A 19,755-nucleotide genomic window follows, 5' to 3' on the forward strand; every position below is an offset into this window, starting at 1 on the left:
TGGCAGGATACAATAATTTTCTAAGCGATCTGACAGTTCTATCCACAACACTCGGGTAAAACTATTTCGGGGGTCGGGTGGCGGGGGGGGGGGACGGGGCGTTGGGAGTGGAAAGAACGTTTTTCTGAGCGCAAGTATCACTGGGCCAACTTCACCCAGCCTACATTCCGTTAAAGCTCCCGTGGACTGCTCTGGGATCAAAGCGGAGACTGACTGGGACTCCGGCCGCCGGCCGCCTCGCGTGGAGCCTTGCTCCTCTCCTCTTGCCGCCTTCCGCTGGCCGAGACCGTTTTTAGGCCTTTGCCACGCTTCGGGACCGCCACGAACCCAACAGCCGCCCAAGACGCCTCTCGGCTCGCAGTCTGCGGACACATGCTCGGAGTCGGCGGCCTCCGCCAATAGCTGCCGTGCCGTGTCGCAGCCGCACGCTAGCGGGGTCAACGGCGCGGTGGGCACAGGGGTCCTCGCCAAGGTTCCGACGAGGACCTTGAAAATGGCTTCCGGGCATACGCCACAGCGGCCGTTACCAGACGCAAAACCGACGCTTCGGAGCCGAGAGCCTAGAGGGACAGAGCTCGGCGCACCATGGGACTCCCGGGACTCAAGGCCGACCGTGAGAGCGCACGAGGTTGGCGAGCCCCGCGAGGAAGCCCAGGCGCAGGTGTAGGCGCTGGCGTAGCCGCGGCGGTAGCGTCACGCAGCGAGGCCGCGCGTGCGCGGGCGTCAGGGCGTCTCTGAGTTGAGGACGCCGGCGGCACGGCGCTGAGCTTTGCTTTTTCGGTTGGGCATGTTTCTTACCGCAAGGTGATGGAAGCGACGGCCATTACAAAGACAGAAGCGTTGGCTTCAGTGAGTAGGGTTTCGTGATACAAGTTGGTGACTAACATGCTGCCTAGATTCGAGACTAAAGTCTAGTTGTTGGAGACACATGTGCAAAAGAGAACCAAAATTTAAATTCATGTTCGTGAGAGAATTGGACAGATGTTGGAGCATCTCTAGTTTATTATCAAGGACACTTTTTTCCCCCTCGAAATTTCATTTTGACGATGTGTGGAAAAATTCTTGAAAAAATTTGAAGTTGAGGGTCTTAGCAATGAAATGGGCAGAACTCCCAAGATTGCTCCGTTTGTATCTAATTGAACTACTAATGATAGTAAAGGGAAAGGATGAGTGTTTTTGTTCTTAGTAGGGTTTGAGATAGTGAAAAGCCACGCTTTCTGAGCCTGTTTGCGAATGTCTGAAAAAATACTGGATATTGTAGATTAAATGGTAGTCCACATTTAATCCACAGATTGGCTGCTGTGAATAATGCGGCTATGAACCTCGGTGTATAAATATCTGGTCCAGTCCTGCTTTCGTGTTTTTTTTCTCTTTTTTGAATCCCCAGAGGTGAAATCATTATTTACTTTTAAGCGTTCTATTTAAATTATATATTGCAGTGAGGAGTAAGAAAGAGGCTTTCCTTCTTCCCTACTGAACTAAGCAGCTATTTCCTTCAGGCAACTCTTTACAAAAACGGTTTTGTATTTATTACAGCTGAGTCAGTGTTGATTCTCTCAAATAGAGCCTGAAAGATAAATCTTCATTTTTGTTTCAACAAAACTTGGAAACAAAATGGAAGAAAATAACCTACAGGTAATGCCACCCTTTTTAGCTGTGTATTTGACTCTTAAGAATTATCACCTGGATGTATTGTGAGATAATTGCAAGCAAAATTGATCACGTTTAAGTCCTAGCATTTCCTGGGGTGTTGGTTGAGGTAAACAAGGGTATATACATAGATGAAAGAGTCACACTTGGTGTATGTAAGTAAAATAAATGTTTTTATTTTTATCACCAGCTGTTAAAGTAGCAAAATCTATTTTAAAAACATTCTAAATAGTGTTTCCCCAGTGTGATCGTGCATATGGATCACCCAGGATTTTGTTAAGCTGCAGATTCTGTTTAAGGAGGTCTAAGACGGGTGAGGCCCACGCTTTTGTGTTTCTAAAGTTTCTAGGTGAAGATGCCACTGGTTTGGAAACCACATTGGGAGTATCTAGGGTGTAGCTCCCTGCTGTCCAGTAGCAACACATGGCAAGTGGGCATTTGAAACGTGGCTAGTGGAACTGAGGAACTGAACTTTAACTTTCTTTTTTTTTTTTTAAAGACAGGGTCTTGCTCTGTGGCCCAGGCTGGAATGCACTGGCCCAGTCACGGCTCACTGCAGCGCTGACCACCCGGTCTCATAACTTCATTTTTAATTTTAAGTTTAAAAATGGATATTTGATTACATTATTGGAAAAAAGTATGGAATAACTTGGATACGTGAATGTATATTTTAAATGTAAAGTTTTTAAATCGAATACAACAAGTATTTCTGATGAAACTTTTGGAACTGAGATGCAGAAGTACAAAATATATAGCACACTGGATTTTGAGACAATGAAAAACAAGAATCTAAAATCTCACTTTTATATTGATTTTATGTGGAAATTATATTTTCGATATATTGGGTTAAATATTCTAATTCCAATTATAATTCCAATTATTGGGCTACAAGAAAGTTGCCTACTTGTATTTATCTATTGAACAGTGCTACACCAGATATCAAATACCCTTTGGACTACTTTTATAATACTGCTGTGTGGGAACAGTAACAGCTGTTACAGATTAATCTTATAAATCCTGTTTTTTTCTTGGGGTCATGTTAAAGAAAAAATTAGTCTGACTTTACTGAGGACTGTTGCGATAAGAACATTGCGAGGATGAAGAATTTGACCACATAGGGTGATCAGATAGCAGGAGTAGAAGATTCTGTCTAAAGTGACTTAGAAATATTCTTACTAAAACTGGGTTAGGCAGCCCAAAGATAGGATTGGGGCCAGGTTTGAGGTCTATTTAAGAAGATGACTCAGAGGAACCTGACTAAAGTTTGGTCAAGGAAAGAGTCTTTTGCTGGTGTGGTGGAATGTTCCTACAGATGCCCAACTACTCAGGAGGCCGAGGCAGGAGGATTGCTTGAGCCTAGGAATTTTAAATTAGCCTGGGCAACATAGTGAGACCCCACCTCTCTTAAAAAGAGAGTGTTGGCCAGGGGTCTTACTTAACAAGAGAGAGTGTTGGCCAGGTGTGGTGACTCACGCCTATAATCCCAGCACTTTGGGAGGCGGGCGGATCACAAGATCAGGAGTTCAGGAAGAGCCTGCCCAACACTAAATACAAAAATTAGCCAGGCATAGTGGCACGTGTCTGTAATGTAATCCCGGCTACTTGGGAGGCTGAGGCAGGAGAATTGGTTGCACCTGGAGGGAGGCAGAGGTTGCGTTGAGCTGAGATCGTGCCACTGCACTCCAGCCTGGGTGACAGAGCAAGACTCTGTCTTGGGGAAGGAAAGAAAAAAAAAATATAGATATATATATTATATATCTATATATTTTCAGTCATTATAAATATTTTCCAGCCTCCTGCCTACTTGGACCACAGGCTTTGGCAACTCACTTCATAAAATGTCCCTTGTGGTTAGGAGTCTTCTAATTGTTTCCTTTTTTTTTTTTTTTGAGACGGCGTCTTGCTCTGTCGCCCGGGCTGGAGTGCAGTGGCTGGATCTCAGCTCACTGCAAGCTCCGCTTCCCAGGTTTACGGCATTCTCCTGCCTCAGCCTTCCGTGTAGCTGGGACTACAGGCGCCCGCCACCTCGCCCAGTTAGTTTTTTGTATTTTTTAGTAGAGACGGGGTTTTCACCGTGTTAGCCAAGATAGTCTCGATCTCCTGACCTCGTGATCCGCCCGTCTCGTCCTCCCAAAGTGCTGGGATTACAGGCTTGAGCCACTGCGCCTGGCTTCTAATTGTTTTTATTGAATACGTTCATTAGTAATGTTCCCTTCAGCTGAAACTAAGCTACAGGGCGCATAGAACCAGATTCTCACTTATTAAAAGGCATGAGGATGCTTAGATGAACTGTGGAGGAAATGCAGTGCTACCTAATGATTTTAGGACAAGGGGTATGTGAAGGCCAGTGTGTTTTTCAAAGTGATTGGGGGAAAAAAAGGGTTTTTTTTTTTTTTATTTGCCCCTTATTTAATTTCTGAAGTCATGCGTGATTTAGAACCTGTCTTTTTTTGTTTGTGAACTTTAGTGCAGTAGTGTGGTTGACGGTAATTTTGAAGAAGTTCCCAGGGAGACAGCAATTCAGTTTAAACCTCCACTATACAGACAGCGGTACCAGTTCGTTAAAAATTTAGTGGATCAACATGAGCCTAAGAAGGTAGGTATTTCTCTTTCCAAACATTTAATTATTAAGACTAGTAGACTAGTCTTATGAAGTGTTTTGTCAAATGGATTAGTATGGAGAGACTTTTCACAGGGATTACTGCAATAGGGAGAATGCCATAACCACAAGATCTGCAAGTGTCTTAAGAGTTAAGCAAAAGAGGTTTTTCTTTTACTGGAGAAGTGAACAAAGCTAGAAACTAGGGAGGTGGGATGAAAGGTTGGTTTGAAAGGACAGTAGAATAGGGAGCCTTAAGGAGGGGCTCTTTCCTCAGGCTAAAGTTCAGGGCCCTGGGGAAGAAGGAAAGTTTGAATAAAGTATGGTTAAAAAAGGAATTTTCTTCCCATTGATCAGTGGGGACAAGTATTCATGAAAATCATTTGAGGCAAAGAATGGAAACACAAGGAATCTTAAGTTTTATGGAGGAGGGTCGTTCTTTGGTTCTTTGCGGTGAGCCCTTTCCTGGAACACAAAGCATAGGTGGATTTCTTTAGCAGATACCAGAAACACAGAGCTCACATAGAATTCAGCATTGTCAGGTTCAAATATGAAGAAAATCTTGAGATTTCGTAGTTGGATATGGTCTTGTAGGTACCGTATTTCTAGAGCATTTAGTTAGAATATCGGGCAAACTGGTATTGTAGCCACAGGTATTGTGGTTCTTTCAAAATTAGATGATAATGGGTCGAGTGCGATGGCCCATTTACACCTGTAATTCCAGCACTTTGGGAGGCTGAGGCAGGTGGATAGCTTGAGACCAACCTGGCACCATAGTGAGACCCTGTGTCTACAAAAAATAAAATTAGCTGGGCATGGTGGTGCGTGCCTGTAGTCCCAGCTACTCAGGAGGCTGAGGTGGGAGGATCCCTTGAGCCCAAGGAATTGAGGCTGCAGTGAGCTGTTACCACCTGCACTCCAGCCTGGGCAACAGAGCAAGATCTCGTCTCAAAAAGAAAATTAGATCATAATGAGCCTACTCAGTTAACTTCAGAGGAAAGTCATAATTGCATACAATCTACATACATACATCCATACCTGGTTACTATACTAATGAATTGGATGTGAATTAGATGCGGATAAGGTGAATTTCTAGATGAAAGCTTTCTTTTTCTGCTTGATATTGAAGACTTAGTGAAGATTCCTGTGTGTGAAGGTTTCCCTTAACTGCACCACTACTGTTACTACATTTGCACACAAAGGCGCAGGTATTAGTTTATATCTTTGTAGCCATCTATGCATGTGTATTCAGGTAAATCATCTAAAATTGGCTTTTTGGCAGCTCAAAGTTCAGTATGGAATTTCAGATGGTTTGAGGTAATTGTTTAATCAAATAAATGTGTGAGGGGTGAAAGCAAAGTTTTAGAAAGCTTTGTTTGCTGAAATATGCTGAGAATATTTAAGACTCCAAATTCTGATTCTGAATGGGAAAACTGTGTACCTAATTGTTTCCCATTAGTTCAATATAGACAGTAACAGTTGTTCTGGAATAGGAATGGACCTTTCTATTTTACTATGATCAAATAGAAATTTGCCTGTGGGCTTATAAAGTCTCAGGTTAATTTGTGTGTGTGTGTGTGTGTGTGTGTGTGTGTGTGTAGAATCTTCTGCCAAAAAGATCCTTTTATTATTTTATTACTGATATATACTCCCCTCTCTCCTCAAAAAAAAAAAAAGTTTTTGGTCATGCTTCTCTGGCTCTAAATGTCTTTGAAATAACGTTCTGTCTCATCTACAGGTTGCAGACCTGGGATGTGGCGATACTTCACTCTTAAGGCTGCTAAAAGTCAATCCATGCATTGAATTGCTTGTTGGAGTAGATATTAATGAGGATAAATTACGATGGAGAGGGTAATACCTACTTTCTGAAAGAATTATGCATTAATCTAAAACTAATGGCATTATTAACTGAGTTTAGAGAAAGTGTTGATTTTATACTTGTTTTAAAAGATTGGGGCTATTAGGGATTTTCATCTCACCGAATAATCAGGCTTTGCCATAACACTAAAAATACCTGCATTTTATTGCTACCAACTTAAAGTATAGCCTCAATTAAATGATTATAATAGTCAAAGCATTGCAAACTAAAATTCAGATAGCAGAATCTCATCACTTTAATGCTGGACACTATGATAATTTATAGCAGAGAATTTAAAATGCCCCAGAACACTGAGGCCAAGGCTCCAGGCCACCACCTCCATTTTGAACCATAGCATTTCTCCTATCTCTTGTGCATATAGTATATATACATTAGATTTCCACAGATTGCTTGAAGAATATTCTTTTTCTAAAGAACAAAAATCTCAAAATCACTGAATCAAAGTAAACTGGAAAACCAAAAGTATTACAAATGAAAACAATATAACAATATTAAATATTCAAAGTCTTTTTTTCATTGGCCAGTAACTTCCCATTGTGAGAGGAAGTTTCCCCATGACCTGGTGTTTAATATATCAAGACAAAGAAAACAGGCCATGGCAGACTTATATCAATAGAGGTAGAAGATAATTGTCAGAAGATCTGAGTTCTGTAGCTGGTGAGAATTTTCAAATAGATTGTGTTCAGAAAGTTTCTTCAATAATTATTTTGCAGGGATTCGTTAGCTCCTTTCATGGGGGATTTTCTGAAACCTCGGGATCTGAATTTGACCATCACATTGTATCATGGCTCCGTCGTGGAGAGAGACTCTCGTTTGCTTGGATTTGACTTGATAACGTGTATTGAATTGTAAGTTTTAAACTGATATACTGTATAACTGTTCATTTGCAAAACCTGAATAAGTCTCAGTGATCTTAGTGTCCTAAATATTTACGTCTTGATTATTGTAAGGAAAACTGCTCTTTGGTTGGGAATATCTTTTTACTCTGCTTTTCCAGCATTTTACTTAGAAATTTCAAGTATACAGATAAAAATTGCAATAAATACATAGTACCAAGAATACCTATACCCCCCTTATCCAGATGTTAACATCTTCCTCACTTTTTAAATAATTTGTACATTGCACCCTCCCTCTTCTGTTTCCCCCTCCTCCATCTCCCTTTAGAGTTTTTTTTTTTTTTTTTCCCTGAATCAATTAAGGGTGTACCCATGGCCCTTTGCCTCTACTGAAAAATTCAGTTGGAGGCCTCACACTACTTGACTTGAAAATATACTACAAAGCAGTAGCAATAAAAATATCGTGGTCCTGGTATAAAACAGAGACATAGACCAATGGAACAGAATAGAGAGAACCCAGAAATAAATCCATGCATTTACAGCCAACTGATTTCAACAAAGACACCAAGAACATACGTTGGCAAAAGGACACCCTTTTTGATAAATGGTACTGGGAAAACTCCATATCCCTATGCAGAGTGAAATTAGACCCCTATCTCTCACTTGATACAAACATCAACTCAAGATGGATTAAAGAGTTAATTGCAGATCCAAAACTATAAAAGTACTAGAAGAAAACAGGAAATGCTTCAGGACATTGATCTAGGCAAAGATTTTGAGTAAGACTATAAAAGCGCAGGCTACAAACAGAAATACACAAATGGGACTATACGAAACTGACATGTTTCTGCACAGCAAAGAATAGAGTGAAGAGAACCTATAGAATGGGAGAAAATACTTGCAAAGTATTCATCAAGGGATTAATATCTAGAATATACAAGAATCTCAACTGCAAAAAATAACCCCAAATAATTAAAAAATGGGCAAAGGACCTGAAGAGACATTTCTCAAAAGACATACAGATGGTTAACAAGTAGATGAAAAAATGCTCAACATCACTAATCATCAGGGAAATGTGACTCAAAACCATAGTGAGATATCTCATCCCATTTAGAATGGCTGTTTTTATAAAAAGACAATAAATGCTGGCAAGGATGCAGAGAAAGGGAACTCATATAAATTGGTGTGGATGTAAATTAGTACAGCCGTTATGGAAAACAGTGTGGAGGTTTTTCAAAAAACTGAAAATAGAACTGCCATGTGATCTAGCAATCCCATTACTGCATATTTATCCAAAGGAAAGAAATCAGTTATATTGAAGAGAGATCTGCACCCCAGTGTTTATTACAGCACAGTAGCCAGGATATGGAATCTACCTAAATGTCCCTCAGTAGATGAATGGATAAAGAAAATGTGGTATTTAGGCTGGGCGTGGTGGCTCACGCCTGTAATCCCAGCACTTTGGGAGGCCGAGGCAGGTGGATCACCTGAGGTCAGGAGTTCAAGACCAGCCTGGCCAACATGGTGAAACCCCATCTCTAGAAAAATACAAAACAATTAGCTGGGCGTGATGGTGGGTGCCTGTAATCTCAGCTTCTTGGGAGACTGAGGCAGGAGACTCACTTGAACCTGGGAGGTGGAGGTTGCAGTGAGCTGAGATTGCACCATTGCACTCCAGCCTGGGCAACGAGCAAAACTCCGTCTCAAAAAAAAAAAGGATATATGCACAATGGAATACTATTCAGCTGTAAAAGGGAATGAAATTGTCATGGATGAACCTGGAGGGCATTAAGCGAAATAAGTCGGGCATAGAAAGATAAATACCACATGTTCTCATATCTGGGAACCTAAAAAATGAGCTTAAATTTAAGTGTAGAGTAGAATTATTATTGGCTGGGAAGGGTAGCAGGGAGGAGAGGCTAGGGAGTGATTGATTAATGGATACAAAACTACAGCTAGATAGGAGGAATAAGTTTTATTGTTCTATAGCACTGTAGGGTGAATATAGTTAACAGTTGTGTATTTTTAAAGAGCTAGAAGAGGATTTTGAATGTTCGTAGCATGAAGAAATAAATGTTTGAGGTGATGGAGATCATTGCTGTGACTTGATCATTACACATTGTCTACATGTATCAAACTATCACTCTGCATCCTATAAATATGTACAGTTCAGCTTATTTCCAAGGCAAGGGGTATTAGGTAACCAGTCCCCTGTCCCCCCTTTTTAAATAAGAATATTTTTTTATTTTGGGCTCCCATTGATTAGATTCAGCTTATGCATCTTTGGAATACTGCAGAATGCCCAGAGGTTATTTGGGTCTTTCTCATGGCCTCCCATCTGGAAGCACATAATGTCCATCTGTCCCTCCTTGATGATACTAATTTTGATTCCCCTTCTCCTGCTCCCCGGTCAAGGTGTTTGCTCCACTGTGTAATTGCTGTTTTGATTTTGCCTTTTTCTCTCACGACTAATAGGGAGACATATTGAGATATGTAGATCTCAATATGTAGATACTTTGTCACACATTCGTATTTCCCCCTAGATTTAGCATCATCAGTGATTCTTGTCTGATCCAATCTTTATGACAGTGGAGGCAAATGATGTTTACTGTGATTCCAGTACTACCTCTAGACATTTACCAGTCAACCCTTGGCATTTTACCAGGAGCAAGAGCCTGCCCTCTCCCCACTTATTTATTTATCAGTAAGTGAACTCATGAATTCTTACTTTTTGATGGTTTATGATTTATTACTGCACTTATTTTCTTGTCCCAGGGTTGGCTAATGGGGGCCCCATTGAGCTGGCTCCTGAGTCTTGAGATAGGTCTCATTTTTGTAAGTACTCTTTGACATCCCAGATGTACCAGGCCTCCCTCCTACTTTTCCTTCTCTGGTCCTAGAATAACTTATTTCTCAAAGGAGCTCTGTTTCCTTTAAATGGGGATTGGTATTTAGGAACCTAAGATAGGTGCTTCTTAATGACTTTTAATAGTTAAAGGGCTTGCTCTGTGGTCAGTTTGCCTGGTTGTGTGTTCAGGTTGATTTCTCATTTTTATTTGTGTTTGTATGTATGCATTTATGTATTTTGAGACAGGGTCTCGCTCCGTCACCCAGGCTGGAGTGTGGTGGCACGATCTTGGCTTACTGCAACCTCCACCTCCCAGGTTCAAGTGATTCTCTTGCCTCAGCCACCTGAGTAGCTGGGATTACAGGCACGTGCCACCATGCCCAGCTAATTTTTGTATTTTTAGTAGAGATGGGGTTTCGCTATGTTAGCCAGACTGGTCTCGAACTCCTGGCGTCATGTGGTCTGCCTGCCTCGGCCTCCCCAAGTGCTGGGATTACAGGTATGAGCCACTGTGCCTGGCCTGATTTCTAATTTTTAGTAATATGTACTGCTCCTCCAAAGCAGAGAGTTTACTTTGTATTTTTTTTGTATTTTCTATTGCCTGGAACATACTAGTTATAGGAAACAAAATTGAATGAAGAACAAAGGAGCCATATATCAAGTTTAGAACGGCAACTGGCAATAAGAAAATCTACTCGTAGGTATTTTGGTCTCATCATTTGTACTTAAGTATATCCAGTTTGTCCTTCTTGAAGTGAGTGTTTCAGTTTCCCGTGTACCTCTTCTATTATTTTTATTTTTATTGTGGTAAAATACACATAACCAGAATTTTCCATGTCCACCATTTTAAGTGTACAGTTCAGTGGCATTAAATACATTAACATTGTCATGCTGCCACACTACCATCCATCCACAGAACTTTTTGTCTTGCAAAACCCAAACAATTACCAACCTGTTAACAACTCCCTGTTCCTGCCTCCCAGTAGCCACCATTCTATTTTCTGTCTCGATCAGTGGAATCAGGCATTATTTGTACTTTTGTGAGTGGCTTTTGCCACCTCTCACAATATCTTCAAGGTTCACCCATATGCTGTAGCATGTGTCAGAAATTCCTTCTTTTTAAGGCTGAATCGCCCATGTTATATGTGTATGCCATAGGCTGTTTATCTGTTGATAGGTACTTGGGTTGCTTCCACTTTTTGGCTATTGTAAAAAACGCTGTTCTGAACATGGTATACAAATATCCATTTGTGCTCTGCTTTCAATTATTTTGGGTATATATCCAGAATGGAAATGCTGGATCATATGGTAATTCTATTTTTAATTTTTTTGAGGAACTACCGTACTGTTTTATATTGTTTCTGTAACAGCTGCACCATTTCACATTCACATTATGGACCAATAACTTACTAGTCCAAGAATGGCAGTGACTTGGCTCGTTGAAGTCACTAGGAACCAAATTCCTGTGTCTTGTTCTACCGTCCCCTGGAGTGTTAAACCTATCTGTGGTCATAGCTGTGTCGCAGACATATTCTCCTGGTTAATAGGAGAGGGGAAAATCACAGAGGCATGTATGCTAAATATTTTAAGACCCAGAAGGGGAAAACATCTCTTCCATTCACCCTCTGTTTGTGAGAACTTAGGCTTGTGGTCACACCTGGCTGCAAAGGAGGCTGGAAATGGATCCTGTAAACAGGCAGCCATATGCCTGTGACAACTCTTACTATGGAGGAAGAATAGAGTAGAATCTGGTGGACAGCTAGCAGCATCCACCACAGAAGTCCTTGCCAAACTGCCTTCCTTAGGAGTGGTACTGATTCACACGCCTATTGCTTATGTAGGAGGGTTTATTTTCCTACCCCTTCACCATATGACTTTTCCAGTGTTGTCTTTTCCTACTTGATCTTTGACAGTCTGCTAGGAGGAAAGTAATCTCAGTATACTTTCAACTTATATTTTTCCTGTATCACATTTTCACCTGTTCCAGAGTTCAGAGCACTTCTCTGAACTATGTGTTTTTTTAATGAATTTTTCTTATTGGATTGTTAATATTTTCTTACTAATTCATATGCTTTCTTTTATGTTAGGGAAATTAGCCCAGTTAATATGATACACATAGCAGATATTTACCCCACTTTGTTGTTTGACTTTATTTTTAATGACTTAAAAAATAACATGTAAAATTGATGATTTTTAGGTGGTATAGTTGTGTGAATTTGAACACACATAGTTTAATGTAGCCATCACTATGGTCAGGGTACAGAACAGCCCATCACCCCAAACACCTATTTTGTACTACTCCTTTGCCATCATCTTCCTTTATTTTCCATCACTATAGTCTTGTCCTTTTGAGAATATATGACAATAGAATCATACAGTTTGTAACCTTTTTTTTTTTTTTGAGATGCAGTCTTGCTCTGTCGCCCAGGCTGGGGTGCATGGAGTGCATGGAGTGCAGGGTGCAACCTCGGCTCACCACAGCCCCTGCCTCCCGGGTTCAAGCCATTCTCCAGCCTCAGCCTCCTGAGTAGCTGGGATTACAGGAGCGTGCCACCGCGCCTGGCTAACTTTTGTATTTTGAGTACAGATGGGGTATTTTGAGTACAGATGGGCTGGTCTTGAACTCCTGACCTCATGATCCACCCACCTCGGCCTCCCAAAGTGCTAGGATTACAGGCGTGAGCCACTGCGCCTGGCCACAGTTTGTAATGTTTGTGACAATCTTCATTCACTTTGTGATGGCTTTGAGAGTTATCTAAGTTCTTCTGTGTGTCAGTAGTTGGTCCCTCATAGTTTCTGAGTAGTATTCCATTGTATGGAAGCTCCACCTTTCATTCTTTACCCATTTAAAGATATTTGGATTGTTTCCCATTGGAGTGATTATGAATAGAACAATTATAAATATTCACATACAGGTTTTGTGCAAAGATAAACTTCACTTGTGAGTGGGATTACTGGGTAGGTTGTAGGTTTAAGAGTGTGTGTATGTTTTGCTTTTACAAATTTCCCTCTGTGCTGGGCGTGGTGGCTCATGCCTCTAATCTCAGAACTTTGGGAGGCTGAGGTAGGCAGATCACCTGAGGTCAGGAGTTGAAGACTAGCCTGGCCAACATGATGAAACCCCATCTCTACTAAAAATACAAAAATTAGCTAGGGGTGGTGGTGGGTGCCTGTAATCTCAGGTACTTGGGAGGCTGAGGCAGGAGAATCGCTTGAACCCAGGAGGTGGAGGTTGCAGTGAGCTGAAATCATGCTATTGCACTCCAGCCTGGGCGACAAGTCTCTCTCTCTCTCTCTCTCCCCCGCTTCTCTCTCTCTCTCTCTCTCTCTCTCTCTCTCTCTCTCTCTCTCTCTCACACACACACACACACACACACTCTTTGTCTCCCCACACTCTCTCTCTCCGCACACTCTTTTCTCTCTTTCTCTCTTGACTGAGTTTTGCTTGTCGCCCAGGCTGGAGAGCAATGGTGCAATCTCGGCTTGCTGCAACCTCTGCCTTCTGGGTTCAAGCAATTCTCCTGCCTCAGCCTCCCGAGTAGCTGGGATCACTGGCGTGCGCTACCACACCCAGCAAAATTTTGTATTTTTAGTAGAGACAGGGTTTCATCATGTTGGCCAGGCTGGTCTTTAACTCTTGACCTCGGGTGATCCATCTACCTTGGCCTTCCAAAGTGTTGGGATTACAGGCGTGAGCCCCTGTGCCGGCCTGAAGAATTGTTCTTAGGTCATGTAAGCATTATGACATATTCAAAGAAGGGAGAAATCGATATGCAGATGGAAATTGTTTTTGATAAATCAATTAGAAAAATATGTGCAAGTGAAGCTAAATTTTATTATGTCTTTCTCATTGATCATTTTAGAATAGAACATTTGGATTCAGGTGATCTGGCCAGATTTCCTGAAGTGGTATTTGGGTACCTGTCTCCATCCATGATTGTCATCAGCACACCAAACTCTGAATTCAATCCCCTGTTTCCATCAGTGACCTTAAGAGATTCGGATCATAAATTTGAGTGGACCAGAATGGAGTTTCAGACCTGGTAAGTTCAGAAGGGTTTTTGTTTATTTGGGATCCTGTTGGAGTTTAAAATCTTAGGAAATAAATATTGATATACATACATTACCTAAATTGTTTTTTACTTTCTTCCAATAAAATTGATTCCAACGTGTGACTTAGTAGGTAATAAGATCACAAAGGAACCATTGCATTTGGGCAAGTGTGGAAAGGGAGGAGGTATAGTCACTGGGCACCTTTTATGTGAAGGCATCTGTAGTACTGGCATGGAGATGAGGAACAAAACAGAGGGAAGGTTTGGGGCAGTGAGAATGAGCCTCATGCCGCTCCCTGGGGTATCTCCTGAGGCTTAGTCATGTTTTCTGGTGTTACTGCAAACCCAAATGGGTAGTTGGGTTGAGCCCTTGTGGTCTCCTTGTCCACCCCTATACCCTGCCCATGATGTTCCTTTCCTCTTCCATATTCTTAGGGTAAATTGGAAACTGACACTATATTCTTGCCTTGACTTCTCATTGAAATAAATTAGGAATTTGTAACTTAGAAGTATTTACATTAAATGTATTTTTCATGTTCTATTATACTGCTGACCAGAAATGGTTCCTTATTTAACAGTAGCTCTACATTTACAAAAATGACTGCTGTCCTCGTTTTGGTTTCAGGGCTTTATATGTGGCAAATCGCTATGATTACTCTGTGGAGTTTACTGGTGTTGGGGAACCACCAGCTGGAGCTGAAAATGTTGGATACTGTACCCAGATAGGAATCTTCCATAAAAACGGAGGAAAGGCAACAGAAGCATGTGTTTCAGAGCAGCATGATCAGCATGTTTATAAAGCTGTGAGTATTCTTTGTGAGATATCTATCAGGGCTAAAGGTACATTAGGATGGTGAACTTTTTTGGGGAGTAAGAATCCCCAAACTAGAGATGAGTATCAATGACCTTGCTTTGTGGTTCAACCTAGGAGAATTCTTCAGGCCCCGTGACTTCTGTCCGAGTTAGCCTACGGTGTCCTTTGACACTGCCTGGCCCTTTGGTGTGTTTCAAGGCATGTTTAAGGGAATGATTGCTGGGGTTGTCTTAGAATACTTCAAAGTAGCTGGGTACAGTGGCTCACATCAGTGATCCTAGCACTTTGGGAGGCCAAGGCAGAAAGATTGCTTGAACCCAGGAGTTCGAGTGGAGCCTGGACAACATAGTGAGATCTCAGTCTCTACAAAAAAACACCCAGAATACTTCAAAGCAATACTTCAGCAACCTCTTTTTGTAATCTGTTAGGATTATCAGTAGTAAAAAGGAAAGCCAGCAGCAGTTTCTCCCCGGCTTGGCTTAGGACATTACTCTTTGAGCCTACAGACTTCTCAGACCTTTTTGGTTTAAAGAGAAGAAGAAGAAACACATCCTCCCCTTTTTAAAAATTTATTTAATTAGGGGGCTTGTTCTGTCACCCAGGCTGGAGTGCACTGGCACAATCATGGCTCACTGTAACCTTGAATTCCTGGGCACAAGTGATCCTCCCACTTGAGCCTCCCAAGTAGCTAGGACTACAGGTGTGCACCACCATGCTCAGCATTTTTTTTGTTGTTGTTGAGACAGGGTCTCACTATGTTGCCCAGGCTGGTCTTGATCTTCCATCCTCAAGCAGTCCTCCTGCCCCACCTTCCTAAAATGCTGAGATTACAGGTGTGAGCCACTGCATTTACCCACATTTTCTCTTTTAACAGAACCATTTTTCGTTTTTTGGCCCTTTCCCCTGTAATATCAAGTAGAAATACTGGGTTCGTGTGACTTGGTAGAAACCTGGCTGGGAGACATTGGGCATTAGCATTAGAAAGCAAATGAGATAGTTAATGTTTGTGTGTCAGTAATTAGACTCCCATTATAATTGAGGCATTTACGATTAGTAGGATCTGACATATATTCAATATGTACATTTATTCTTACATGGCAAAAAAGTTATTGATGGCTTTGAAAAGTTTTCCATGTATTTTCCATATAAGTGTTTTGTTTTTTCCCTTCAGGTTTTTACCACCTCATACCCGAGCTTACAGCAGGAAAGATTCTTTAAACTTGTGTTGGTTAATGAGGTGTCCCAACAAGTGGAAAGCTTAAGAGTGAGCCATCTGCCAAGGCGGAAAGAACAGGATGGGGAACGGGGTGATAAGCCCAAAGACATTGGCGGCTCAAAGGCCCCTGTCCCATGCTTTGGACCAGTCTTCACAGAGGTTGAGAAGGCCAAGATCGAGAACTCTCCCAAACCCTTCTGTGTTGGAGATAAATTTTTCGTACCTCTGCAGAGACTCCTTGCTTATCCCAGGTTGAACCGCTTATGTGCTAATGAAGAGATGATGAGATCCGTCATTGCTGACTCAATTCCTCTGAGCAGTGATGGTTCTGCAGTGGTGGCTGACCTGTGTAATTATTTTGATGAACAGTTTGAGTTTTGAACCATGTTTATTTCCTGAAATTTCAGGGTCTCAGTGATAGTTGTGCTCACTTAGAATTTAGGTTTTTGTGTGTGTGTGTAATCCTAATTCAAGTAATGTTTTTAAAATTTCACTGCAAAAGTCTGTGTTCCAAGCCATTGGACAGACCTGCTTGACATATGGCCAGACTGCAGTAAGCCCTGAGAAAGATATTAGGGTTTAACTAAAAACAGGTGCTTTCCTTTGATCTTGGACTTTTTTGTTTTCTCAAGAATAAAAAAGTTGGATATGGTAATATGTTAATTTTGAACTTACCTATATTTTTTGTGTTAGAGCCATGAGTTGATTGTTGTTAGTCTGTTCTCACATTGCTGTGAAGAACTACCTGAGACTGGGTAATTTATAAAGAAAAGAGGTTTAATTGACTTCCAGCTCTGCAGGCTGCACAGGAAGCATATGGGAAGCTGGGGAGGCCTCAGGAAACTTCCAGTCTTGGTGGAAGGCCTTCGAAGGGGAAGCAGGCACGTGTTACACAGTTAGAGCCAGAGGAAGAGAGCTTGGGGAGGTCTACACACTTCTAAATAACCAGGTTTAACAACAAGAATAGCAAGGGGGGAAATCCACCCTCGTGACCCAGTCACCTCCCACCAGCCTGCTCCACCAACATTGGGGATTACAATTTGACATGAGATTTGGGCAAGGACAGAAATACAAACCATATCAATTGTGATATTAAAAATTTAAGAGAAAGTTATCAAATATAGTGTTCAAAACCTTTTCCTTGGGGTAAGTAAGAGTAGCTTTAAAATTTTTCTGGGATTCTCTGTCTCCTTTATGCCAAATTCTAACCTGTGTAATATTTAGCCTAGAACATTGATGAAACAGCAATGCAGGTGGTTGGAGGGCATAGAAGCCTCTTCATGAGGTAAGTGCTGTCCATGTTTTTTTTGTTGTTGTTCTTTTCTTGAGACAGGGTCTTGTTCTATTGCCCAGGCTGGAGTGCAGTGGCATAATCACGGCTCACTATAGCCTCAGCCTCTGGGCTAAAGTAATCCTCTCACCTCACCTTCTCCCCAGCAGTAGCTTGTACTACTGGCATGTACCACCATGCCCAGCTAATTAAAAATTTGTAGAGATAGGGTCTCACTATGTTGCCCAGACTGGTCTTGAACTTCTCGGCTCAAGTGATCCGCCTGCCTCAGCTTCCCAAAATGCTGGGAGTGTTTTTTGAGTACCCTATTCTCAGGATGGAATTGAGGTGGTAGTACTAATGGGAGAAAGAAACATAGCTTCACCTCATGGGGGAAAACAGTAGTTTAAATGAGAGGCTAGGCACAGGAGTCCAGAGGTAAGCCCCAGGCATGGGAGCTCTGCCACTTTAGGGACCCAGACATCCATCTTGCATGTTGTGGCTACTTAGCATGCCGGCCAGGAACAGAGATTTGAGCTCTGGCCACCATTTTCATATTCTAAAACAGCAGAAAGAAGAGAAGGGACAAAGAGCACACAAGCTGTCGGGTAAGGCTTACTGTGGGTTGTTATGCAACACGACTGCTTACTTCCTGTTGATCAGAAGGAAGTCTTCAGGCCGCACAAAGGGAAGCTGATGTATTAGTCTATTCTTGCATTGCTGTAAAGAAATAGCAGAGACTGGGTAATAAAGAAAAGAGGTTTATTGGCTCATGGTTCCGCAGACTGTACAGGAAGCATAGTGGCTTGTGCTTCTGGGGAGGCCTCAGGAAACTTCCAATAATGGCAGAAGGCAAAGGGTTGGTTCGGGGCGAGGTGTCTCACATGGTGGGAGCAGGAGCAAGACAGAGTGAGGGGGTGGTGCTAAAAACTTTTAAACAGATCTTGGGAGGACTCTGTGATTAGAACAGCACCAAGGGGATGGTGCTAAACCATTCACAAAGGATCCACTCCCATGATCACTTCCCACCAGGCCCCACCTTCAACATCAGGGATTACAGTTTGACATGAGGTTTGAATGGGGACACAGATCCAAACCGTATCAGCTGGGAAATGTAGTTTTTATTCCGGGAGGTCATGTGTCCACTTGGTCTGCCAAGGAACAAGGGGAGAAGAAACATTGTGGCAAATAACCATCTGTGCCACAGCGGGGACATCCTGACCAGTCTGGAATGGGGGCTATGCTGACGCAGAGTTGGTGCCTGGGAGAGGGCTGGGGGAGTAATTCCCAAGCTGAGTTTCCAAGGGTTAATAATTAAGCAGATAGGAAGGGGATTTGGTGAGGGGGGAGAGAATGAAGGGATTCTGATGAGAACCATCTTTTAATCACATTACATTGGTAAACCAGCTGTTTTTTCCGTGAATTTCTAATACTGCTATCAGACTTCCCCCATGAATGCTCAAAGGTGCTCATGAACAAGAGATTTGTAGCCCCACCCTATTCCTGCTCTCAAAGGCCCTCTGTCTGTCCTCACCTTTCTAGACCTCCGCAGTTTTCACTCTAGAGTTCCCTTCTCATCATTGGTCTTCTGTGGTAGAGCCAAGGTTTCTAGCCAAGACCAGCTCTTTCTCCGATCTTTCTTGAAAGTTAATCAGTTAATTTTGTTCGAGCCTAATCACTGGAGCCCCCACATGGAAATATTTTAAGTGTCCGTGACTGCCATGGGGGCTGGAGCCACTCTTTCCCATGGCCTTCCCGCTCTCTCTACGACTTCTGTACCTACGTTCTTGAGAAGTGTGTCTTTCCCCTAGACTGGATACAGGCCTTTCTTTGCACACTGAAAGACTCATTAATACTTGAGGTCAGGGGTTGCCAAACATGCTTTTGGGGCTAGACAGTAAATCTTTGCAGGTGATCCAGTCTCTATCACAACTATTCAACTCTGCTTGAGTCAAAGCCACCACAGACAGTATGAAAACAAGTGGGTTCAGCAGGAGACAGAGTTTAATCTGCAGTCTCGAGAGAAAGTTCTCACTGCCACTGCCCACCTCCCAGACTAGATAGGAAATCTGCACTACCAGGTATTGAAACCTCCCTGGCCCTTGAGATCTGAATATAATTTGCCTCCAACTTCTATTTCCATAGTCTGGGTAACTCCAAAACTCTGAGACTTCTATGTTTCCTAAAAGCTTAAGTTATCCCAGCACTGCCTGCCTTCAAGTTCAGTTCCATACAAGTGAGATGTGAATCTCAGCCCCTTCTATGCTGCCCTGAGGCTTCTCAAACATGTCCCACCTTACCCTCCTCCTCACCCGGCAGCAGCTCCCAGCTCACCTTCCCCAGCTGCCCTCGCTTGCCCCACCCTCTCCCCGCCTCTCCTGTGACTGCCAACCTCCCGCTCCACTGCATGCCCAGCAGTTCAACTCCTTCAAGTGTTCTCAGTCCTCAGTTCTGCCAGTGATTATCAAGGGAGAGCTCCAAATAAAGCCAATTTCCTCAACTAGAGTTTGGGTGCCAAGAACATTATAAATCTTTATCTCGTTATGCCTGGTCCTGCGGAGACTGTGTGTGGAGCAGTTGACAGGAAGTCA

The 19,755-nt window shown here is 42.4% G+C and overlaps 1 protein-coding gene across 1 annotated transcript; it reads left to right on the forward strand.

Moving 5' to 3' along the window:
* The first annotated feature begins 579 nt into the window (after positions 1-579).
* On the forward strand, positions 580-16,557 carry HENMT1 (HEN methyltransferase 1). Its single transcript, XM_017857464.1, has 8 exons — positions 580-849; positions 1,537-1,635; positions 4,118-4,246; positions 5,988-6,100; positions 6,842-6,976; positions 13,676-13,855; positions 14,490-14,667; positions 15,850-16,557. Exons 2-8 carry the CDS (start codon positions 1,615-1,617, stop codon positions 16,273-16,275), a joined length of 1,182 nt encoding a protein of 393 aa, XP_017712953.1. The 5' UTR covers positions 580-849; positions 1,537-1,614; the 3' UTR covers positions 16,276-16,557.
* Positions 16,558-19,755: the final 3,198 nt, after the last annotated feature.

The sequence above is a fragment of the Rhinopithecus bieti genome, unplaced genomic scaffold, assembly GCF_001698545.2.
Source record: "Rhinopithecus bieti isolate Rb0 unplaced genomic scaffold, ASM169854v2 scaffold_46482, whole genome shotgun sequence".
Lineage (NCBI taxonomy): Eukaryota > Metazoa > Chordata > Mammalia > Primates > Cercopithecidae > Rhinopithecus > Rhinopithecus bieti.